Here is a 21,391-nt window from a genome sequence, read left to right as displayed (position 1 = left end):
TGTTAAAACTATATATTTAGGACCTTCCCTTGTGGTCTAACAGTTAAGATTCCTCACTGCTAATGCAAGGGGCCAGGGCACAAACCCTGGTCAGGGAGCTAAGATCCCACAAGTCCTGAGGTGCAGACAAAAACTTTAAAAAGAAAGAAAGCCACTTAAAAAAAACAGACAGAAGTTTAAAAATTATATATTTATAAAGAAAAATGTTAAGTAAACAACAGTACAGTCGGGTAAAAATAATGAAGGCAAAGTACAACTCGGGGCCTAGTTTTAGCAATACTGGCTCACACGCTAAAGGCAAGCTTTCTGGCCTCACAGAAGCGCCAGGTTCAAATCCCAGTTCTGCCTCTAAAAAACTGCGCGCGGCCTTTTAGGCAAGACAGTGAACTTTTGTGAGATTCAGTTCCCCCGGCTTTAAAAAGCATGGCACCTGCAACTTGAGAGCTATTGAACAAATGACGCGTGTGAAGCGCTTACTCAGTGACAGTGCCGCTAAGAGCGCTCAAAAATTAGTTACAACGACGCGGCCTCCCCGGTTCAGTTTCCTGAGGACTCAGTCCTCAACCGCAGGGGCGGGCCACCAGAGATTCAGCGCCACCGCGTACAGACCTTTATACGCATGCTCTTCCCTCAGCGACCTCTCACGGGCACCTGCCCCCTGCTCGGAGCCGTTGTGGCCGCGCCACCAGACTTCCGTTTCCGGGTCACCGAGGCGACTTCCGGTAGCGTGACCGGGGCGCGCTAGGCCGGCGGGGTCCCGGAACCGGACGGGTCTACGCTGACGGCCGGTTAACCGGACGCTGGGAGTGGTCAGGTGGGGCGTCGCTGACCCTCGGCAGAGAGTAGTGACCTTCGTCTTCCGACCCGGACGGGCCACGGGCTGCATTTCAGCCCGATCTACAGTGGATTCCTTCTCATTCCCTCTCCCTGGACTTCACGTGCTCCCCGGGATTCCTGTGATTAGGGCCCTTCGGGTGGGAGTCGGGAGACGTGGGTTTCATTCTCGCCTGCGCCACTGGTTGGCACTCTGACCTTGGCTGCATACGTCCTTTCGTGGGCTTCCGCTCCCTTATTTAGTGATTGTGAGCTCCCTAATGGCAGGAACAATGGGCCTCTCTGTTGACTCAGCTGGTAAAGAATCCGCCTGCAATGCGGGAGACCCGGGTTTTATCCCTGGGTTGGGAAGATTCTCTGGAGAAGGGATCGGCTACCCACTCCAGTATTCTGGCCTGGAGAGCTCCATGGACCGTATAGTCCATGGGGTTGCAAAAAGTCGGAAACGACTGAGCGACTTTCACTAATGGTCAGAATGGACTTTTATTTGTGTTAGGCACTGTCGCCTGTCCCGGGTACAGAATAGGGACGGTGTAGGAACTCTGTGTCTGCTTAAGTTGTTTTGGGTCACGAAACTTTGAAAATCTGGCGAGAACTTTTGATCTCCACCTCCCAGCTCTCTAGTTTTTCCTAGTCCACCCTGCCTCCCACCGTGCCAAATGCTCAGATAAAGGAAATTTCGCTTACAGTTAGTTTCAGATAGTTCACAGATCTCTATTGATGCCCATTCATGTATCCCAGAGCCTGTCCTGCCCTAGGCATTCAAATATTTGTAATCACAAGACAGTAGATATTCAGTTAATTATTTTTTTAAATGCATGAATCACTGTCCATTTCAAAGAGGAAGATAGACATCCTTAATTAGCAAGTAGGAACTGGCAGTAATATGCCATTCTTGCATAAGTCTTTTAATAACTCTAGGAAAGAGCCATTATTCATTTCCCATTTGGCAGGTGGGGAAATAGAGGCAATGGAAAATAAACTTATTTTAGGTCCTTCAACTTTTGAATGTCCAGGGCAAGAATTCAAACCCAGGTCTGAAATTCCAAAGCCCCCTGTTCTTAACTACTAGCTGAAGAAGAATTAAATGCGGAAATATTTCTAAATGTGCTCTAGCAGCTTCTGTTTTGAGATTAACTTCTGTAGTTATGTGATGACTATCATCAAGACGGGTGATCTCAAATCAAACACTGCATGCTGTGGAAAGACTTGTCTGTCTACAATTCTTCCATAGTATCTGTGTTGCTTGTTTAATAATACTGTATTTTAAATCTTCCATTTTGACCCATGTTATTCAGTCCTTATAACTTTGATGAATACTGATTTGGTTATGTTGCATTGTTCTGCTAGACATCCAAATTAGATGTTTTTAATTATAGTTGAAGTAAGAGGTGATTATATTTGGGCATTATTTCTTTTTCTTTTCTGTACTACTTTTAAAGGGACTACATTCAGGATCTTGGAAGCACTGCCAATATGTCTGATGTTCAAGAAGCCACTAACCAGCTCCTGGATGTGAATCTTTGTGAGAACCAGATGTCTATACAAGTGACTGAAAGTGGCCCCAGAAGTGAGTCTGAGCATCTCCAAGTCACTATTGGTGCCACTGTGCCTACTGGTTTTGAGCAAACAGCTGCAGATGAAGTGAGAGAGAAATTGGGGTCATCATGCAAAATCAGCAAAGACCGGGGCAAGATATATTTTGACATTTCAGTGGACAGTCTGGCTCAGGTTTGAATGAAGCAATATTTAAAATGGCTTTCTAAATAGATGATTTTATGTTATGTTTACTTTCTTAGTTTACAGACCTCTCTGGAATCTTTATTGCTTTTCTTTCCTCTGCCCTATATCAGGTGATTTTAAAGTATTACTGCATTTTACATTGGCTACTGATTTGTAAGTTTGCTTAATTTTTTTTTCTTTTAGAATTGACCCTAGTATTTCCTGAGGATCAGTTCACCAGAAAAAATCCTGGGAGACTCAGGAAGAAATTCTTAGTATCTACTATTCCTCTTAGAATTTATTTACTTTGGCATGTAGCTGAAATTTAGACTTCAGCAGTGAAGCATAAAGGGAGAGATCTTTTGTTCTATCTGTGTCAAATTTATTCTTGCTCAAAAGTAATTAGGAATCACTGAAGGTGAAAAGTGAAGGTCAGCAAACTGCCATCCCTCTGGAGTAAACACTAAGCTGTATCTCATTATCACATAAGCAACACGAGGGCAGGGACTGTTGCCTGTGTTTTGGGGGTTTTTTTGGTCAGCATTTCCCAAGCTCTTAGTGTCTGGCATATAGTAGACCCTGTATTTTTCATCCAGTGTTTAGTTCATAACCTCAGCAGTTTTGTAAAGAAAGGCACTATCATTATCCTCATTAATCATTAAGCTTAATAATAGGTAATTTGTACAAGGTTGCTTAGCTAATAATCACCGAGCTGGCGATCAGACCCTATACAGTGGACCCCAGAGCACTGTGAAGGCAGAATAAAACCCCATTTCACTGCTTCATCTTTTCCTTCTCCCCTTACTCATGTTGCCCACAGAACACTTCTAGCTTCTAGTCTTCCATCTGTCTTTTTTCCCTTTTTATAGGGGAATAGAACCTGGTGGGTAACCAAAAAGATAGGAGGGTGGGGAAATGGGAAAATTTTTAAATACAAATTATAGGTATTAGCTGCTTTAAAATCTTTGTACCTAATTTTTATATTTAAATGTTGATAGTTTATGCACTTCAAAACTTGCCCAGAATTTGTCTCTTAACATTTTCTTTTCCCTACCCAGGTTCATTGTCTGAGATCAGTTGATAATTTATTTGTGGTTGTTCAGGAGTTTAAGGATTACCATTTCAAAGAAACAAAGGTAAGCTTTCCTAAACAGGGACGCTAATTTTCAGCCATCTTCCCAAAAAGATTATTTCCACTTTTCATATTCTGTGTATCATTTAGCATTACTGCTTCTTTTATAATAATAGAATACTGGGAGGCTTTTACAGTAAAATCCAGAGATTTGTTGATAATCCATCTCCAAAAGTTGCTTTTAAAAATTATTATTGCAGGGTGTGGGGAATGGGTAAAGGAAGTCAACAGATACAAATTTCCAGTTATAAGATAACTGAAGATGGTGACTGTAGTTAATAATACTGTACTGCACATTTTCCAATTGCTCAGATAGTAGATCTTAAGAGTTGTCATCACCAGAAAACTGGTGACGGATGTTAACTAGACTTGTTGTGGTGATCATTTTCCAGGGTAAACAACTACTGAATCATTTTGTATATACCTGAGACTAAAATTATATGTTAATTATATCCCATTTTCTTTTAAAGAGGAAAGAATAACAGAACAAAGAAGTAAAAATCAATATTGAAAAACAAAGAAATAAATCAATATTGAAAAACAAAATCTTAACAAGAACAAATGATTTGACTTTCTAACAAAAGAAAGTCACCTTAGATGAGCTTTGCTGATATATATGGTTTCAAAATAGAGTTGCGTCCAGGCTGTGAAGCAAGGAGCAGGCAGCAGTTTGTGTTATCTACCAATAACACTTGGTCTCACCATTCTGTTTTTGCCCTGCTTTCTTCTCTAATTTGTTTTTAGAAATAAAGCCAAAGTAATATCTAAATACTCCTTCAGTTGTTAGGACAACAGCTTTGTTCCTAATTTGTATTTAGCATCAGATTCCTAAATATTGAGATGCTGCCTAAGCTGAAGGCTGAAAATAGATCACAGTTCGGCTTTAGTATTTTTCCACATTGCTTTTTTTTTTCTCCCACATTGCTTTTTAAAGGTCTCATTTCCAGAGTCAAATGCTTGAAAACCTTTTTCTTTCAGTTTTATTGCCTGTATTAGAAATAATCTTTTTAAAACTATAATGCGCTGCCTTATTGTCTAATTTTTATTTATTGGTAACAGGTTGATTTCCAAAACATCATTCAGAAACCAGTCAAACTGATATGAACCCACAGCCTAGAAAAAAACAGACCTAAAAGAATTCAGACTGAAAATAGATGATAATTTTATTAACTAAAAATGTAACTTTTAATACTAGTTTTATAACCCTTCAGCCTTCTGAGGGGCATTGCCAACCAAATCATATCTACAAAATTAGTAAATAATAGGCAGGCTGCTGACAATCTTTGCTCTTAAGTATTTCAAAATTTTACTAGCTGATTCTATACTTGAATAAATGTTGACATATTTTAAAATATGTGTCGATCTTAAATTCTTGCCTCTAACCTACTAGGTATTATTAATAGTATTTTCCTCAATTACCATGTTTTTGCCATCCTGGAATTTGTATTATTTTGGGTATTCTTAATCTCTCTAATTGGAGGTGAATTTGATATTATGGAGCCAGGTTTCCAGAGCTGCCTTCTAAGTAACTGCAAAGGAGGTTACTGGTAGAAGTCCCAGAAGAAAACAGTAAGCATTAAAGTAGATTTTCAGGACTTCCCTGTGGTTAAGACTTCACCTTCCAATGCAAGGGGTGCAGGTTCGATCCCTGGCCAGGGTGCTAGGATCCCATGTGCCTTGCGGCCGGAAAACCAAAACATAAAAAAAAACAGAAATAATATTCTAACAAAGTCAATAAAGACTTTAAAAATGGTCTACATAAAAAGAATATTTTTAAAAAAATAAAGTAGATTTTCAGATCTCTGCAAGAGCAACTTCTGTTGCATATGACCGTGAAAAATTGTTAAGTGCTTTGTGGACTTGAGTTGCAACATGCCCCCAGTAGAACCTTGTTTTGTTTGGCTTTTAGTTTTCATTCTGTTGACCATCAGTTTTTTCCTTTGTTGCTTTATACTTTTGTATGTCTATAAAAGCCTGTTAGGTTAAAAGCCTGTTAGTTTAAGCATCCTAATGGGTTCTCTATTTTTAAATACTCAGATGATAACGTGAATTTTATTAGCTTTTTTATTAACTTTTTTAAAAGGGTAAGAACTGTGATTTAAATTGTTTAGCCAGTTTATATATGTATTTAGAACAAAATTGTAAAGATTGAAAAGATACACAGTGAAACATGTTCCTCTGTCTTCATACTATCCATTTCCCTTCTTGAAGGCAACAGTTATTACCAATTTCTTAGATATCATTCAAGAGATAGTTTGTTAATATGTGTATTTTTTTTACATATTGACACAAATGGTTCAAGAGGTATTTTGTTAATACGTGTTTTTTTTTTTACATATTGACACAAATGGAAGTATACTCTGCATACTGTTCTGTTCTGTGTTTTTACTTGTCATGTTGGAGATCACGCCACTACCATTGTTGGATTTGACTGCATCACAGTTTAATCAGTCCCATTTTAGGACATTAGGATTTTCCACACTCTTGTCATTACAGCAGTGCAATGAACATCCTACATACATCCATGTACTTATTTCAGTCTGAGGGTCAGTTTTCTGTTTGATAAGTTTATCCCATTGATGTTTATTGATATGACAGAAATGTTTGGTCTTGGTTCTGTCATGTCTGTTATGTTACACACATTCAGCTTTTTAAAAATTTATGTGTTTGCTTTTTCCACGTGCGTGTGTTTTAAAATATTTGGAAAGTTTGTGTTCTTCCTCTAGCTGTTAACTTTTATAAATATAACTTCATCTACGGTTTACACAGTATTTCTTGAATCTGTACTAAGAGCAGTGATGAATTTGGCGAATTTTCCACATCTCTCCTCCCTCCCTTTCATCCTACAGTTTTATAATTTTTCTTGGTGTTGACGCATATGCCTTTGAATCCTTTAAGTATAGTTTAAAAAACATTAGCTTTAATTTCTATCCCTTGACCTCAAGTTATAAGAGAAGATATCAGTGTGCTTAAATCACTTCCCATGTTCTGTTACCTTCCCCTCCAAGGATACATCCCTTTGTAACAGTTACATTCTGTTTTGTTGTCATAATCCCTATGTTTGTTTTCATTTTAGTCTTTTCGTTAAATTGATTATAGGCACACTACTTCTCTTTTTGTTACAGGTTTATCTCTTGGAGTTCAGAAATGTCTGTTTCACCTCTATACTTGATTGATCATTTGGGTTTAAAATTGGGAGTCATGCTCTCCTTCCTTAAGAATATCATAGTGTTCATTCTCTTCTAGCATGAAATGTTGCCATGGAACAATCTGAAGCCACCCTATTATTCCCCCCCCCCTTATTTGTTGCCAGATTCTTATTATTTCTGCTTGATGCCCACATGATTTTTTTCTTTCTTCAATCTTTAGAAGTCACCAGAATATGTCTCCTTGTTGATAATTCCTAGTTAGGACATGTCAACCTTATAGAGCAATTCGTATCCATTTATATTTAAGTTTTCTTGAATTATTTTTTAATATGTTTTCTTGTAAATCCCTTCATCAGGGATAAACCAGTTATACATGTGTAGGATCTCTTTTGACTGTCTTTGATGTTTTCCATTGTTCTCTAACCCTTTTAAAAGTCTTCGCTCATTTTTACTGTATTTGCTTTGCTTTCCTTCACATCCCTTACTGTATTTTCAGCAATGACTTTTATAAGCGGTGCTTTCAATATGGTCTTCATTTTTGCAATGGTTTTGTTTTCTCATTCCACTTTTTCTTTGAACTCTACAAGCTCCTGTTTCATCTTCTTCTGGCAGCTCCCCTCATCTTTTTCCTGCTTTTATATCTCTTCTTTGAGCTCTAATGTTGCAGAAGTATTTCCTTATTACAGTTTTTTATTTCATGTCAACATATCATCATGGATTTCAGTTGCTTTGTGTCAGTATCTTTCTGGTCACTGGTTGTTTTCTGCTGTTTGTTTTTCTGTCCCTTTCCTCCTTTTTTCCATTTATGTAAGTCTGGTGCTAATAAGTTTTGATAATTGCTCGTCCTTGAATGAGGGAGTTCCTTCTTGATGGAAGATTCAGGAACTGTTCCAGGCCAGCAAGAAATCCCCCTGATTCACTGTGAAGTTCCTTCTGGCAAAAGGTTGTGGATAAATGAGTTCTCCTCTTCCTTCTTTTTTTAAATAACTTTATTGAAGTATAATTTCCATACCATTTACTGAGTTCTTTTAACCATTCCTGCTCCCTGGCTGGAAGAGTTCAGGAACTTTAAGGTTATTTACTGGAGTATTTCTGCACATCTCTATTCTTTCTCTCCAGCAAATAGAGCCTATTGCTGAGCTTTCTTATTCAGCCTCTATTTCTCTCCTCTGCTGCTTTCGGAAACAAGATCCAGGGAAGCTCCCTCTTGGTGCATGCTCTTCTTCCCTGCTCTTCCAGAGAAGAATTTATTTGTTCCTCCTTTGCAGACTGCTCCCCCCTTTGCCTAAGATGTGTAGGTATTCTTCCTCAGGTGTCTTCCTACACCTCTGCTTGACCTTCCCTGCACTCAGGAATTCTTATGTTCTGATTCTAGGTTAACAGATACCATGTAGATTCTGTTACTATAGAGTTGGTATTTCTGTTGTTCTTTTTCTTGTTGTTTTGGTTTGGGTTTTTTGTTTTTTTTCTTTTCTTTTTGGCCATGCTGTGTGGCATATGGGATCTTAGTTTCCTAACCAAGGATTGAACCTGCATCTCCTATTATATTGGAAGCTCAGAGTCTTAACCACTGGACCACCAGGGAAGTCCCTGCATTTACCTTCTGAGAGAAGCCTTGGTAATGAACCTAATAACTTTAGATGATGCTAAGTTATGTAAAGAAAATAAAATGAAACGAGAGTGACTTGAGAGCAGAGCAGGTCTCTCAGAGGATGTGCTTTGAAATTGCTGTTGAATAATGAAAAGGGAACCAGCAGAGCAGAGAGGCCATGTGAAGCACATACCTTCTCATCTGAAGCAGAGGTGAGAAGCTTGGGAGATGATCCTGACATGGTGTAAGAAAAGAAACATAGACAGGAGTTGGGTCATTTGGGCTTTTTAAGGAATTTAAATTTTGGATGTAATAAGCTGTTAAGGTACTTTACACATGATCAGATTTACTTTTTTAACAGATAACTGTAGATACTATTTAAATACTGGATAGATACCTTTTTTTTTTTCATTTATTTTTATTAGTTGGAGGTTAATTACTTTACAGTATTGCAGTGGTTTTTGCCATACATTGACATGAATCAGCCATGGATTTACATGTGTTCCCCATCCCGATCCCCCCTCCCACCTCCCTCCCCATCCCGTCCCTCTGGGTCTTCCCAGTGCACCAGCCCCGAGCGCTTGTCTCATGCATCCCACCTGGGCTGGTGGTTTTTTTCACCCTTGATAGTATACTTGTTTCAATGCTGTTCTCTCAGATCATCCCACCCTCACCTTCTCCCACAGAGTCCTAAAGTCTGTTCTATGCATCTGTGCCTCTGTGACCAATACAGTATACTAACTCATATATATGCATAGATGCCTTTTTAATTTTTAAAGTTTGGGTTTTTTCTTTTCACAAATAGTATGTATACACAGCACAGAATTAAATAGGAAGTCAGTCATTGAAAGGCCTGCTGACCTCCCCTGTGTTTTATCCACCCACTTCCCCTCCCTGGAGGTGACCACTGTTAGTAGTTCCTTATTTGTTTACATTTTAGTCTGGAAGCCCAACTTCTGATCTACCATTCTGTCTTGTATTATTCTGTAGTGGCCTTAATTTGTATAAATCTTAATACTCTCAATTAAGGTTTTAATTTCCTCAGTTACAGGCATTATATTATTTACTCTTTTGTCCTGTACTCCTACCACCCCCAACATAGTGATTAATGTAGTTCATAGGCAAAGTAGTTTATTTGTTCAATTAAAGTGGTGAGAAATGAATGAAATTAATGGATTTCATTCTCTGTCGTTTATAGGAAGAAGTTCTAAAGGATTTTGAGGACCTGGCTGGGAAGCTTCCATGGTCAGACCCTTTAAAAATATGGAAAATTAACACAAGTTTCAAGAAAAAAAAAACAAAACGCAGAAAGATAAATCCGAATTCAAGTAAGCAGAAGATTGATAATGGACGAGGAGACACGACAGTTGAGAAGGATGTTAAAGAGTTCACTAACAGTGTCTCAGATTCACAGATCTTAGACTCTTACGAAAATCCAGCCATCAAAGAAGAGGTATCAACATTAATAGGTGATGATTTGACATCTTGCAAAGATGAGACTGAGGAAAACTCAAAAGAAGAAGCTGATCCTGAAGTGCTGAAGTTTAGAGTCACATGCAACAGGGCAGGAGAGAAACACTGCTTTTCCTCAAATGAGGCAGCAAGAGATTTTGGGGGTGCTGTTCAAGATTATTTTAAGTGGAAGGCTGATATGACCAACTTTGATGTGGAGGTAAGTGCATGTTCTTACTGTGATGATTCAAGAAGGTTGTCATAACAAATGTGTAGAACTTTCAAGACTAACTTAGTCTTATGGTCAATTAAACTGAGGTGACAAAGTTAAGGGGGTATCATAACAAGAGTATAGGCAATGGAGACAGAGCTAAACCCAGATTTGTACTCCATAACTGTGTAGCTTTGGACAAGATATTCTGTCTGAGCCTCTATTTCAAATTGGAGCCAAAAACACTTTATACCTATGTGTCCTAAAGGTTAAATGAGATTATACTTTTGAAGTATCTGGAATGATACCTGGTCTGTAGTACATGCTCAATAGGTGGGAGAGCTATCGAGACTTGAGTTTTCTTATTTCTAACCTGGTGCTTTTTCTAACATGGTGTGGACGTTCAGATTATGAAATTCAAAAGAATTAAAGCAACTGTTTTGTTGTTGTGTGTCTTGGTTGCAGACTTTGCTACTGAAGTGGGGTATATTTTTAAAACAAACCTTGACCTTCTAAAATGAGGACATCATTGCTAACACTCATCCTGGAGCCGGCTCTCCTCTTTCTTAAATTGTGCTGTATTCCCAAGCTCAGATCCTCTGTTTTAACATGCTCACTCTCCTTGGTCTCAATCTTCTGTTACATGGGTGATTCACACGTGGGCCATACTGACTGATCTTTCCATCTCCGACAGTTTAAAGGCCTCTAGCAGCTGATGTTTTTACCAAGGGGTCATTTACTGTTGCTTTAGGGGCACTTGAATCTGGGACAAGTTGTTATTCTCTCTTTAATTTTTGCATATCAAGTTGGAAGAACAATTCCTATTCCTTTTTCCTTGTAACAGCTGTTATGATGATGAACAGACTAACTAGAACAGTGATGTCCAGAAGTTAGCAAAAGGGCTCAGAGGACAGATTCAGGAGCTGTACTACCTCGGTTTATTTATTTCTATCATTTGGCTGTGCTGGGTCTTAGTTGCAGCATGTGGGACCTTTGGTTGTGACATGTGAACTCTTAGTTGCAGCATGCACGATCTAGTTCCCTGACCGGGAATGGAGCCCGGGCTCCCTGCCTTGGGAGCTCAGAGTCTTAGCCTCTGGACCACCAAGAAAGTCCCACTGCTGCTGCTGCTGCTGCTGCTAAGTCACTTCAGTCGTGTCTGACTCTCTGCGACCCCATGGATGAAAGCCCACCAGGCCCCCCCAGTCCCTGGGGTTGTCCAGGCAAGAATACTGGAGTGGGTTGCCATTTCCTTCTCCAATGCAAGAAAGTGAAAAGTGAAAGTGAAGTTGCTCAGTCGTGTCCAACTCCTAGCGACCCCATGGACCACACTACCTGGGTTTAAATCCCAGTTTATGAGCTGTATGACTTTGGGCAAGTAAAAGTGACCTCTTTGTGTCTTAATTTCCTTACCTATAAGAGGAGGAGGATAATATCTAGCTGAGAGGGGGTGGATATGAAATGAGGTAACAAATATATAAAGTGTGTAGAACAGTGGTTTGCATAGAGCTAGGTAAGTGTTAACTGCTTCTGTTGAGATCATGATGAGGAAATTTGAGGTGGAAGATGGGAGAACACATTCTTGTTTTATTTGAATAGTTTATATTTAACTGTGTGTTAGAAAAACTATAATGAGGACCAAAAAAATTCTTTCACAGGCATTACTTGTGAGTCAAGTTTTTTAAAAGTACTAAGAAAATAATAGGTGTTAAAGTATATGTGGCCTGGCATTAACAGTTGGTTAATGTAAATGTAGGGTATACTTAAGAGTTCATTGTGCCAGTATTCTTGTAAGCATTTCTATATGTTGGGTATTTTTTCCCCCAACGTTAAAAATGTTTTAAATGCATTTTAGAAGCCTGGAAACCTTCAAAATATGTTTCTCTTATAAAAATCCAAGGAAATCTGGTTATACCTAACTTGGGAAAACAGTGAATCAAAAGGAGAATAAAATAATTCTAAAATAGTATGTACTTAAATGATTTCCTTTATATGAAGCTCAAAGAAAGACAAAATAATTTATCATGATAGTGGTCAGATTAATGACAATTTGGGATGGGTACCGACTGAGAGGGCAAGAAAACTGTCTTTTTCTGGGTGGTGGTTACATAGCATGTGTATGCAGAAACTCACTGCACTACATACTTAAGATTTGTGCATTTTACTGTATGCAAGGTATGCCTCAGGAATAAAGTAACAGAAATTAATGAAGCCTCAAATTTTAAAATCTTAGTAATAAGTATAATCTGAACTCTCTTAAAGCTATTTTATTCTGTCTTATTTTATTTGTAGGTTCTTTTGAATATCCATGATAATGAAATTGTTGTGGGCATTGCATTGACAGAAGAGAGTCTCCACCGAAGAAATATCACACATTTTGGACCCACAACTCTTAGATCTACTCTTGCCTATGGGATGCTCAGGTAAGAGAATGCGTTAACCTTGTAGGTTCAGGTGACACTTTGCTTTGAATTTTCCCTTCAAAATTTTTTGTGAGATACTATGTTAGAATCTTGTGGATAAAGAACAAGATAAAACGTTAAAGATCTCTTTCTTTGTATCCAATGTTGACTGCTTGAGATTCTGAGACGATCACTTGATTAATGTCTCAATTTTCTTGATTTAAAATGAGAATGATAGTTTTCATCTGCCTTTTGAATGTAGTTGTCACATCTCTGTTTAGAAAGGATAGATGCCATGTTGGGAAATAGAACAAATTTTGTTCTGTTTCATTTCTGTGCAGTGAAGCAGATGGACAGCAGAGATTTCATAAATGTGTACAATGTATAAATGAACACAGAGAGCTTTTACTTGTATGTTAAAATTTTATACTCACAGAAACCCAGGAATCATCCTGAAATTTTCTACTTTTCAAAGAACAAAACAGCTTGCTTTCTTCTTTGCCGGTTTCCCTTTGACTGGGTGTTTCTTTCCACCACTAGGACAAGATGTCTTCTCTAGGTTTCTGTTTGCCAGACTGCAAAATAGGTTTGATGTGAGACTTAAAGGATTATGAGTGAGGAATAAATGCAGAAACAGATGCAAAATACCTGTTACATATAGTACCTGGCATGCCTGGTAGTTGATTCTATTTCCTTGTCTTCCAATCTTTGCTTCCTCTTTTCCCTTGCTCACCCTTGGAATCCTAGTTCAACACAACTGAAGCCTGTCAATTCAGTGACAACAGTAGGAAAACTGGGCCCATTTGATTAAGGAAGAGCTCCTAGTCGTCATTTATTTAACAAACATTTATTATCTACTGAAGGCATTATTGTAGGAACCAGGAATATAGAGAGTTATTACAGCTACAACTATTCGAAACCTAAATAAGCTAATCTAAGATTTTAAAAAGTGATAATTGTGTGGGAGTGGGAATTAATGGCAAAATACTGAGATGTCTTGGGGAATCCACAGAAAAACTGATAGCCATGTCTTAAGAAAAGTAGGATCCTGGTCTTAGAGAAAACCACCGGAAACCTAGACAGTCACTTTTATCTCCCCTGGGAGCCTATAGGCTCTTGCCTCTACTTATCTCTATAAATGGCTCCCCCTCATCTAAATTTATATGTTTCCGATTTTAAATAATCAGGGTTTCTAGCTGTTTGTTCCCAACTGTTAGAAGGAGAATCTGATTGACATAGTTTCGGTCATGTGTTTGCTCAGACCCAGCAACAGTGGCTGGGAGTACAGAATTGCTTACGCCCAAAAGGGTTGCCAAGGATTCTGTTGCTCTGTTTTGAGGGGCAGGAACGGGGAAGTAGAGCTGGACAGTTCAGTTCAGTTCAGTCGCTCAGTGGTGTCAGACTCTGCAACCCCATGGACTGCAGCACATCAGGCTTCCCTGTCCATCACCGACTCCCAGAGCCTACTCAAACTCCTGACCATTGAGTCAGTGATGCCATCCAACCATCTCATCCTCTGTTGTCCTCTTCTCCTCCCGCCTTCAATCTTTCCCAGCATCAGGGTCTTTTCAAATGAGTCGGTTCTTTGCATCAGGTTGCCAAAGTATTAGAGTTTCAGCTTCAGCATCAGTCCTTCCAATGAATATTCAGGACTGATTTCCTTTAGGATTGACTGGTTGAAGCTCCTTGCAGTGCAGAACTGTGGTGTTGGAGAAGACTCTTGAAAGCTCAACAGGTGTTACAATAAGAATCCAGTATTAAAGCAACTATGGTGATCTAGTCACTAAGTTGTGTCCAACTCTTGCGACCCCATGGACTGTAACCTGCCAGGCTCCTCTGTCCATGGGGATTCTCCAGGCAAGAATACTGGAGTGGGTAGCCTTTCCCTTCTCCAGGGAATCTTCCCAACCCAGGGATCAAACCCGAGTGTCCAGGATTGCAGGCAGATTCTTTACCAACTATAAAGCAACTATACTCCAATACAAATTAATTTAAAAAAGGAGTCCAGTGTTAGTCCCCAGGAATCTCAGTTTTGTGAGAAAGAACCATAATAGAATGTGGAAAGAATAGCAGGACAAAAGAAGGAAAGAAGAACCTTGTCACCTGTCTAAGGAGGAGGTATTTCATAGAGGCGGTAACATTTAAGCCACTAACAGTAATGCCTCTAATTCTGACTCTGTCACCTATTAGCTTTGCGTCCACAGATGGATGGGTCAGCTTATCTGTAACGGAGAACAATAATAGTAACCTATCTCACAAGGCTGTTAAAAGGATTAAAAGAGATAATGCATGCAAAGAACTTAAATCCATGCCTGGCAAATACTAAGAGCTGAAAGCTAAAGTAGTTATTTTAATAGCAACCTTTATTGTCTTTAAAAGTAATTAGGGAAGGAATACTGAATGAGTAATTGCCAGTAAACTTGTATTCATACATGTTGTACTTGACATGTTTGAGTTTTCAATGTAACAACACAAGTTTATATACAAAATAACACGTCTCTTCTAAAAGTATATGCGCGCGCGCGTGCACACACACACGAAAAGATCTACAAGCCAAATTCCATTCAAAGTGAAATAGAGATTTTGGTTGATAGTCAGAGGACTTTTAGTTATGTGTAATTTTTTTAAGTGCAAGGATATAGAGTCAACATATAGTTACAAATTTATCTTTAAAATAAATTCTGATTGTTGCTTCTTCAGGCTGGCATAACAGACCTGTGATCTGACAGCATCAGGAATAGTCATTGTGGGTATCTTGGCTGTTGACGTCTGTTCACATAGGCTGTTTTTTTCTCTAGGCTCTGTGCACCTCAGCCCACTGATATAATAGTTGATCCGATGTGTGGAACAGGGGCAATACCAATTGAGGTAATAACTCTTCTTTAGCTTTTAGATAAGAAAGTGATGCATCCAGAATGTTCTAGAACTAATGGGTAATGACCAAGGTTAAGTCCATGGACCCAAGATTTGAGTGAATTATACTAGTAAAGCTGGAACTTTTGTGATAAGGATGTAGCCACTTAATACAAATAGCCAAGGAATAGGCTTTAGCTTTGGAGAAGGAAATGGCAACCCACTCCAGTGTTCTTGCCTGGAGAATCCCAGGGATGGGGGAGCCCGATGGGCTGCCGTCTATGGGGTCGCACAGAGTCGGACACGACTAAAGTGACTTAGCAGCAGCCGCAGCAGCAGCAGGCTTTAGATTAGAAGTCATGTTTATTCACTGGATTACAGAGGAGGCTGAGAATTACAAACTGATGAGTCCCATTTCTGTAGACAAATGGGTAGACTTGAACAGAAAAGATAATTGAAAGCACAAGCATAAACTGGAAAAGGGCATTTAATCTCTATAAAGTGAGATTATGTTTCTTAATCCACTTAGGTTCTTGAGGGAGTAAGTATAGTAGTATGATGGGGAAACCTAGGAACATTATTTAGATTTTTTAGGATGTTTAGTAAGGTTACAAAGTTTTCAAAAAAAAAAAACTACCATCACATTGAGAGGACTCAAAAACTACCTAAAGCAAAGCAAGAAATGGAAAGGCATTTTCTAAGTGGAGAACGTTTAACAGGAGAGTTTGCTTGAATCATTGTTACTGAATCAATATTATCTAAATAGTAATTGAGAAGAGGGCACTCCCAGTAAAATTGCTTAAACTTGTGAAACATAGCAAGTTCTTAAATATAGTATATGTAAAGCCAATGGGAAGAAACCTTAGGGAGATAACACAGATTCTGAGTGAGCAGAAACTGGACACATGAACAAGTCCAAAGCAACCTACAAAGGGAAAAATAATCCAGAGTGCAGTTAGGAAAGGACATCTGCCATCTGGGAATTAGGAAGGAATTCACAGTAGTCCAGATGATTGCTGTTTTCTGCTAGTATAACTAGAGAAATTTACTCTGGCTCAGGAGCCACACAGAGGAAAACCAGTTGTTGTCACAAAGAATTCTGGAAACAAAGCAGTGTTCTTCAGCTTTAAACCATGATGTCTGTTGTCTGGAATAGCAGTGAAGGTCAATACATGTCAAGAAATACACAACAGAGCTAGAGAGAGACAGTCCAGAAGAGCCCCCGGCACCGCTGATAAAAAGAAAATGTTTGAGGCCTTTCCATGTAGGGGTAGACATGAGAATGTCAATGTAGAAAAACCTAGGCTGATATATGATCAAAATGAATGAAATTATGAAAGGAATTCACAGGTTATATAAACAGTTTGTTCACCAAAGTCTAAAATATTTAATTTAGAAGACTCCCTTAAAGCTTGGCAGTACTACAAAACCCTTGTCTTTCAGGAGCTGAAAATCTATATAAATAGGTTTAGAAGAAAAAATGAATATTGGGCAATCAGAAATCACCTGAGGCTTTCATCAAACTCTTCATCAACCTCCCAACATCACCCTTCTCCGTTCCCCTCAAGGGTCTGGGGAAAAGAAAAGGCTGTGAAGCAGTGTGTCCATGGATGAGGGGGTATTACTCTTTACCAAGGAGGGGTGCTGTTATCCGTCCCTAAACCGAGGGCAGGACTGACTGTGCTTTCACGTCAGAGACCTGTGAGTCTGCACAGAGCGTTGTTCGTGCCTCGGGCAGTGTCTCAGCTCACTGCACAGACAATGCCAAAAGCTCAGGGCTTATGTTCCGTTGACATATTTTTAATTTAAACTTACAAAATCCTTTCAAGAATATAGTGGTTATCATTCAAAAGCCCATATAATGAAGATTACACTTCATTTAAATTCTTAAGTATTTGTTTCTCAGATTATATAAAAATCCCATAATCACAAAAGGGTATAGGTTAGTCGGTTTGATTTGGTTAACTTTTTCAAAGTACATTTACAGTCTGCAAGGCCTCCTATGTGGTAGGGAGTACTGGGTGAACGATTAAAGAACATACCAGACCTATCCTTAAGGAATTCCCAATTTGTTGAGGAGCAGATAGGTACAGAAGTATGAAAAAGGGAACAAGTGCAGTGGCAGATATATGTACAAAGTGCTTTTGGAGAGGCAAATGAGAGACAGCTTGGGGAGCTGGGATTGAGTCACAGAGGGCATGATGTTGGAGCTGGGACTTCAAAGATGAGTAAGAGTTGAGCAAAGAGAACAGGAGGGAGGGTGTTTCAAGCAAGGCAAGTAGAATGTGGATAGCAGGCAGTGTTTTGCCACTTTAGAAAAGCACTGGACTATTGACTGGGATTGTCTTGAATATTGACAAGTGGTTGAAATGATTTTACCTTTAATCATTTTGGGGTTACTTTCTTTTTTTGCAGTTTGCTAATTGTGTTTTAATATATACTCTTGTATTTTAGGGGGCTACAGAATGGTCTAACTGTTATCATATTGCTGGTGATAATAATCCATTGGCTGTGAATAGAGCTGCAAATAACATCTCATCTTTATTGACCAAGATCCAAGTTAAAGAAGGGTAAAAATTCAAAAGATTTTGTAGCATCACTTAAACTTAGATAATCAAGTTTCATATTGGCTTTATGAATTAATACAACCAGTGCATTGTGACATTATAACCAAATATACTGTGAGACTCTATTTAAATTTTAAGTAGATTGAAACTAATTTATATTTTTAAAATATTTTAATTTCCCTTACCCTAATGCAACTATTTAAATTTCTATCTTCCTTCTTTTCTTATTTCTATATCTTCTTTTCCACATGGAAGAATTACATAGATTCATTTTAATTTTGTAAGTTTTCCATTATGCATGCAGGCATCCAGCTGGGGACTTAACAGAGGCACAAGCGATCTTTTTTCTGGAAATGTTTTATTAAGTAGGTGATGTAGTTTGGAGAAGGCACCCCATGCAGGGGTGAGAGAAAGGGCCTTAGCTGTCCTAGGTCTCAGGGAAGAGGAAGGAACTTAATTGAATACAAACAAGGAACTCAATCTTGAGCTAAATGTTACAGGAAATCCAGGGGGAAAAGTCACCTAATACCAAATATTTGTCTATCCCACCCATATAATCTTCAATGTCTTCTTATTAGTATGCTTCAGGACCACTTTTGATGATTATAGTCTTACAGGACCACGTGTATCCCAAGATTTGATTCATTCATAACTCAAGACTTTATAATCATTTTCTCATTTCAAAATCTGTTTTTATAAAACAAGTGTATAAATATGAATTTATATTTAATATGAATTTATAAAAATCATATTAAAATATTAATATTTTCTTATGCAATTAAAGCTGAAAATCAGTCTTAACTAATTTCTTAGTTTACTTGTTCTTACATATTGTCATTATGTTTTAGCTTATGATTTGTGCTTTCCACATACATACTACCTTAAAAATTTTTACTAAGTTGATGTTGTCACTGATACTGTTTTAATTCTTGGATACTATAACAGTCTCTTGGCAAGTTTTTTAATTTCGTTCTTCAGGATATGTTGAAGCACCTTTTCTTTTGTCCCCACAGCAAACTGTCCTTGGGCTTGCCCATAGATACTATTCAGTGGGATATCTGCAACCTGCCGCTAAGAACTGGCTCTGTAGACATTATTGTAACAGACATGCCATTTGGAAAAAGGTGAGATGTAAAAAATGAGTTTTACTTTCATTTGTTATTTTATTATTACCCACATGTCTTCTAAATCTGTTGTATTTTCTTTGAGCTTATTCTGTCAGAAATCTTCAGTTTCTTTTAGGAGACTTAGAATAGGTTTTTACTTCCTTTAATAATATGATGTTCACCCATTTTGTTTCTTCTGAGAACTCAGAAGTGTATTAACTACACTTTGATCCTGACCATCACAGGAGGTTCATCCACTTTGTAGCCCATTATTGAATTACATTAATACTTCAGAGAAAGGTTGAGAAAATCTCAGGATGTTTTTTAATCAGTAGTTTATGTGGCTACCCCTGTGTTTCAGCTAGTAAAGAACCGGCCTGCCAGTGAGGGAGATGGAGGTATGACCCCTGGGTTGGGAAGATCCCCTGGAAAAGGAAATGGCAACGCACTCCAGTAGTCCATCACGTTGTAGACTCAGATACAGTGAGCATACATGCAGTTTGGCTTATAACTGCTTATACTAAGACAACCTATCTAACTATTATAGTTGTCAGTTTCTTTTTCCTTAACCAGTTCATCCCATTCAAGATTCAGAGCAATTTACTAGTCTGATCATTTATTTCATTGACACATAATGGCAAAGGTGTGGTTTTAAAAGGCAACTTTTTTCATACTTCAGGATTTTCTTATTGCAATGAATTTTTAATAACTTCTCATACAGTCCTAGCCACTTACCTTTTGCAAAAGCAAGTGACTTATTCGACCTCCTCTTATAGGATGGGCTCCAAGAAGAGAAACTGGAACCTTTATCCAGCTTGCCTGCGGGAGATGAGCCGTGTCTGTAGGCCAGGGACAGGCCGAGCTGTGCTACTGACTCAGGACAAGAAATGCTTTGCCAAGGTGCTGTATGTTATCACGAAACCTCAGCCTGTGACAAATTTAGGACCTTTTAAACTAGACTTGGGGGTATTTGAGGATATATTTTCTCTTCTCCCAGTGTTTCTTACTAAGACTTTTGGGTGGTAGAGAAGCAGTTATCCGCTAATTACTTTCTTTTTGTGTATACACAGGCATTATCTGGAATGGGACACCTGTGGCGGAAGGTGCATACCGTTTGGGTCAACATAGGGGGTCTTCATGCTGCAGTTTATCTCCTGAAACGTACACCTCAAAGTTTTTTTCATCCTTCAGAACAAGATGGAGAAAGATGTCCTTGGTAATACAAAGATCGAAAATGGTTAATATCTGTGCTTCCTGAAACTGAAAATATCAGCACAAAGAACTTGCTTTGAGAGAAAAAGTAGTATTAATCAAAGATTTGGTATAAATCTCTTCACCAGAGTTAGGAAAAGGTATAAATGGAATGTCTTATAAGAAAGAAGAGCTTTTCTTTGGTGCTGTTTGAAAGGGGTAGTTGAGCAATTAGTACTTTTCTTAAAAGGCTTTAAAGATGCTAAGCCTACTAAAATGCTCCGGGATTTGGGTTTAGAACATTTTCAGGCTTTGTAACAGTTCCTGTTTTCCACTGTAGGTGGAAGGCTACTTTGGCCTCATGGAAAGGCAGAGAGCCTAAACAGAGCATGAGGTTACATTTCGTTGTCTGTGCAGCTTTGCTGTTTAGTTGCTCAAGTTTTTTACCTAGGTTTCTAAAAATGAAGCATTATTATGCTTTGTAAAATAGTGTTTGTTCCATGACAAGCTAAATCTTATATAAGTCTTATAGTTTACTATCTGCCTTAAAAGTTATAACATCAGTAAATAAGATTAACACATTTAATCTGAAGATATTAGACACTCCTATTTGTAAACAGCAGCAAATACAATGGTAGATGAAAGAAGGGACCAACAAGCCATATTTAAAGAAATTTTATTTTTTTCTTTCAATACATAAAGGTGAAGCTTTTCAAAATCAAACATAAACCTGTCAAAGTGTTTTTGTTGGCTTCTCTAAAGGACGAGAGAACTGATGAATTAAAAGCTTCATGCAACTCCTTCTGTTTTCCTCAGTCACTGTGTGCCGTGCTCAGTTGCTCAATCATGTCCAACTTTGTGACCCCATCGACTGTAGCCCTTCCAGGCTCCTCGTCCATGGGGATTCTCCAGGCAAGAATACTAGAGTGGGTTGCCACACCCTCCTCCGGGGGATCTTCACTACCCAGGAATTGAACCAGTCTCCTGCATTGCAGGTGGACTCTTTACCAGCTGAGCTACTGTATTTGCTTTTCTAGTTGCAGAAAGTCCTTCCCAAAACAGTAGAAAATGAAATAACCTAAAAATTAAGTCTTGTGAAACCAGTGCTTCCCTGGGACAGATTAGATATGGAGTTTTATGTGGGACTCCGTATTCAGTTTATTTTGGAGTTTCCGGCTACA

At 38.5% G+C, this 21,391-nt stretch overlaps 1 protein-coding gene and 1 long non-coding RNA gene across 3 annotated transcripts in view; one reads left to right on the top strand and one right to left on the bottom strand.

Annotated features, from left to right (window-relative positions):
- Positions 1-740, bottom strand: part of LOC136166652 (uncharacterized) — a 47,979-nt gene extending 47,239 nt beyond the window's left edge. The window contains exon 1 of the long non-coding RNA XR_010662968.1: positions 610-740. This is a non-coding gene — a long non-coding RNA (uncharacterized lncRNA). The remainder of the gene's footprint in view (positions 1-609) is intronic.
- On the top strand, positions 682-21,006 carry THUMPD3 (THUMP domain containing 3). Of its 2 annotated transcripts, none has more exons than XM_065933243.1 (10): positions 682-814; positions 2,277-2,565; positions 3,615-3,692; positions 9,627-10,100; positions 12,384-12,514; positions 15,292-15,361; positions 17,801-17,916; positions 18,927-19,037; positions 19,796-19,919; positions 20,090-21,006. In XM_065933243.1, exons 2-10 carry the CDS (start codon positions 2,311-2,313, stop codon positions 20,237-20,239), a joined length of 1,509 nt encoding a protein of 502 aa, XP_065789315.1. In that variant the 5' UTR covers positions 682-814; positions 2,277-2,310; the 3' UTR covers positions 20,240-21,006. The 2 variants fall into 2 exon arrangements, with proteins under 2 accessions (XP_065789315.1, XP_065789316.1); XM_065933244.1 differs by lacking the exon at positions 682-814 and adding an exon at positions 851-956.
- The last annotated feature ends 385 nt before the right edge of the window (positions 21,007-21,391 follow it).

This window comes from Muntiacus reevesi, chromosome 4, assembly GCF_963930625.1.
Source record: "Muntiacus reevesi chromosome 4, mMunRee1.1, whole genome shotgun sequence".
NCBI lineage: Eukaryota > Metazoa > Chordata > Mammalia > Artiodactyla > Cervidae > Muntiacus > Muntiacus reevesi.
The sequence above is the reverse complement of the archived record's forward strand: the minus strand, read 5'-3'. Positions and strand labels throughout refer to the sequence as shown.